The 2,858-nt window shown below is 33.8% G+C and overlaps 1 protein-coding gene across 1 annotated transcript; it reads right to left on the bottom strand.

Moving 5' to 3' along the window:
• Positions 1-1,053: 1,053 nt before the first annotated feature.
• Positions 1,054-2,256, bottom strand: LOC112507728 (F-box protein PP2-A13-like). The gene is made up of 3 exons (XM_025112413.1): positions 1,790-2,256; positions 1,579-1,697; positions 1,054-1,499 (listed from the first exon to the last, which is right to left on the bottom strand). Exons 1-3 carry the CDS (start codon positions 2,108-2,110, stop codon positions 1,097-1,099), a joined length of 843 nt encoding a protein of 280 aa, XP_024968181.1. The 5' UTR covers positions 2,111-2,256; the 3' UTR covers positions 1,054-1,096.
• Positions 2,257-2,858: the final 602 nt, after the last annotated feature.

Raw genomic sequence — 2,858 nt, 5'->3', positions numbered from 1 at the left:
CAATGTGACATCTAAAACGTTGTATATCTTATAAAAGTTTAAATATTAATTTATTTATAACCAACTAGAAGGATACTCGCATAATATAGCGAGATACATCTTGATTTTAATATTTTATTTTATTTTATTCTATATTTCAGTCTATTTTATAGTATTGTCTTATGTGATTTTGAAAAAACGATTATGTTTTTATCTTTAAATAAAATATATGAAAATATCATAAAATTTTGACAAGAATATATCGACATTAATATTAAATTAACTATTTAAAATTCCTATTTTTTGTGTACTTTTTTAATTCAATTTTTTATTATAATTTAATTTAAGTTCAATAACAAAGTAATTTATATTTGGTTTAATAATATATATATTTTTTAAAGATAATAATTAATCATTTTGTTATAACTCGATAATTATCCTAATTATATTTTAGATAATTATCCTAATTATATTTTAGATTTTTTATATTTTAAAATGAGATGTTTATCATCTATTTGATTATGTTTATCCGTAGTTAGTTATACGAATTCAAATACGGAGGTTTAATAAGTTGTAGTTATGCATAATTTACTTGTAATCTTAAATTTTAAGTAATATGCATCAATATACAGTACTTCATGCATAGAATATATATGATTTTTAAAAGTTTTTGTCATATGTTTTATAATATAATATAAATATCATGTTTTATGGTTCTTCCAAATATATCTATGTTTTTTGTTTTTTTATATTTAATGAGTGTATATATATTAAATTATTAATTTCGTCTTTTTGACCCCGTGTCATGGTTTTCATGAAATAAATTAAATTATTAAAAAAATATTGTGTTGTAATTGGTTTCTTTTTGAATTTATCTCTTCTATTAATGATCGTTATGTTTTCTGTTAACTCCAATAACATGAGGGGCATTTTAGACATTTTTATTGTTGTAGGCATCTTCGAGCATAGGAAAACTATACGTTGGAACAGATGATAATTCTCTGATATATATACCAAATAAGTGGCATCCAAACATATTATATTATTTTTAATAAAATATAATTATTAATTTACAACAAAAATGTGGTGGCATCTTATTCTCACAAATCTACCAAATCTAGCAAGGGTTACTAGGAGATATAAGAATCGAGTCTATAGAAAGACCACCCTTCGTGTGAGTGCAATCGATCTGTGTCAAAGAAAACTTCACCTTCGTGGGTGTGTTCGATTCATCGACGGTGAAGTCTCCGACTCGGTGGTAATCCCACTTCCCGATCGTCTCCAAGAACCTCTTGGAAACAGTTTGCTGACCGGTGGCCGTCGTCAGCTTAAACTCGACGGGTTTCACGTCCCATCCATGGACGTCCGCTGTGGTACACACCTGCCGTCCATGTCGTTTTATGACTTTCCCTAGCCGGAGTTTGAATGACAATGAATAAGTCCCGGCCGGGAACTGGAACTCAACGTCGCCGTCTACGTCCAGCCACCAGGTCTGTTTAAGGTATGCAACTGTAGGGAATCTGGCAAAGCAATGATTTAAAAACATGGAAACCAATCTTCATGAAGAAAGAAACGTAGAAAAGTGGAAGGAAGTTTTACCTTGATTCATCGGAAGGAATATGATTCCAGTATCTCCGATCATCGATTCCGGTGATTGTTAATGCCTTTGAAGAAATTGAGACACACACACCTCCCGTGATCTTGTCCACCCAATATTCCTGAAACAAAAAATGTTAAAATCTCACCTCCAAACCTTAATTTACATTGAATCACTAGTCTACTAAAATTAAAAAGTAGAGAGAAATGAAACCTTATTGCCGGCGTCGAAGGATACAGGTCGAGTCAACCTTGCAAAAATCTCCTTAACGCCCAAAGTTTTCTTATCATTAACAAATGATTTTCCAAGGAGGTAGTGATAATTAGAAGGCAATTTGGAGATCCAGATGAAATCGGCGGAGGAAGCTGCTCGAAATGTCCGGTTGATTCGAGCCAATTTGCAGATCTCAGGCGGTTCCATGTAAGATAAAACGAGAGCTAGACAGGATTCCGGTATGTCGCCGAGGTTGAGCTTTGATGGATTCTCCGATCCTTCTGTGATCTTGGAGGTCAATAATGACGTATTAGCACCCATGCTTTTGTTGTATAGAGGGAAAGTAGGGGAGCGGTAGGGTTACAGCATGGTGGTTTTGATGGCGGTTGTTTGGTGGAAATCGGAAGATTTTACCGGGAGAAAGGTGGCGGCGCGTGTGTGTGTATGTGAGAGAGAGAGAGAGAGTTGACTATGTGGATTTCAGGTGGATGAAAAGGCAGAGTGAGGTGTGCTTTATCCATTTACATTAGACTAATAGAGTAATACATGGATTTTTTTGAATTATTTTCTAATATATATAAAATTGGGTTTCGATGAGAAGGAAAGTTATGTTGAGAAACTTAGGTGGCGTTTGGTTCGCAGAATGTTTTTGGATGGAATGGAATCTGTTAAAGGAATTTGACTTTGAAGGAATTGGAATGAAATGTTGTCAGGTTTGACCACCTGTTTGGTTGGCAGACTTTGGAATGGAATCTGTTAAGGAATTGGAATCTTTCTGTTTGGTTCACATAATGTAGCTTTAGAATTGGAATAAAATTTTGCTAAATGACCAAAATGCCCTTTTTGACAATTTTAATTTTTTTAAAACTAAAAATACTTCAAAAAATAATTATTTAATATGCACAACCCAAATATAATCATAAGCTAAATCGACGGTGGTCGACGATGGTTCTCATCGGTGGTGGTCYACAGTGGTTCAGATGGTGGTGGTCCGTAGTGATTCAGATCGATGGTGGTCCATAGTGGTTCAGATGGAGGTGGTCAGCAGTGGTGGTCAGCGTGGTTTAGA

This window comes from Cynara cardunculus (genome assembly GCF_001531365.2).
Source record: "Cynara cardunculus var. scolymus isolate 2C chromosome LG 2, CcrdV1, whole genome shotgun sequence".
Taxonomy (NCBI): Eukaryota; Viridiplantae; Streptophyta; class Magnoliopsida; order Asterales; family Asteraceae; genus Cynara; species Cynara cardunculus.
Note: the sequence above shows the minus strand (reverse complement) of the source record. Positions and strands in the feature narration are given on the sequence as shown.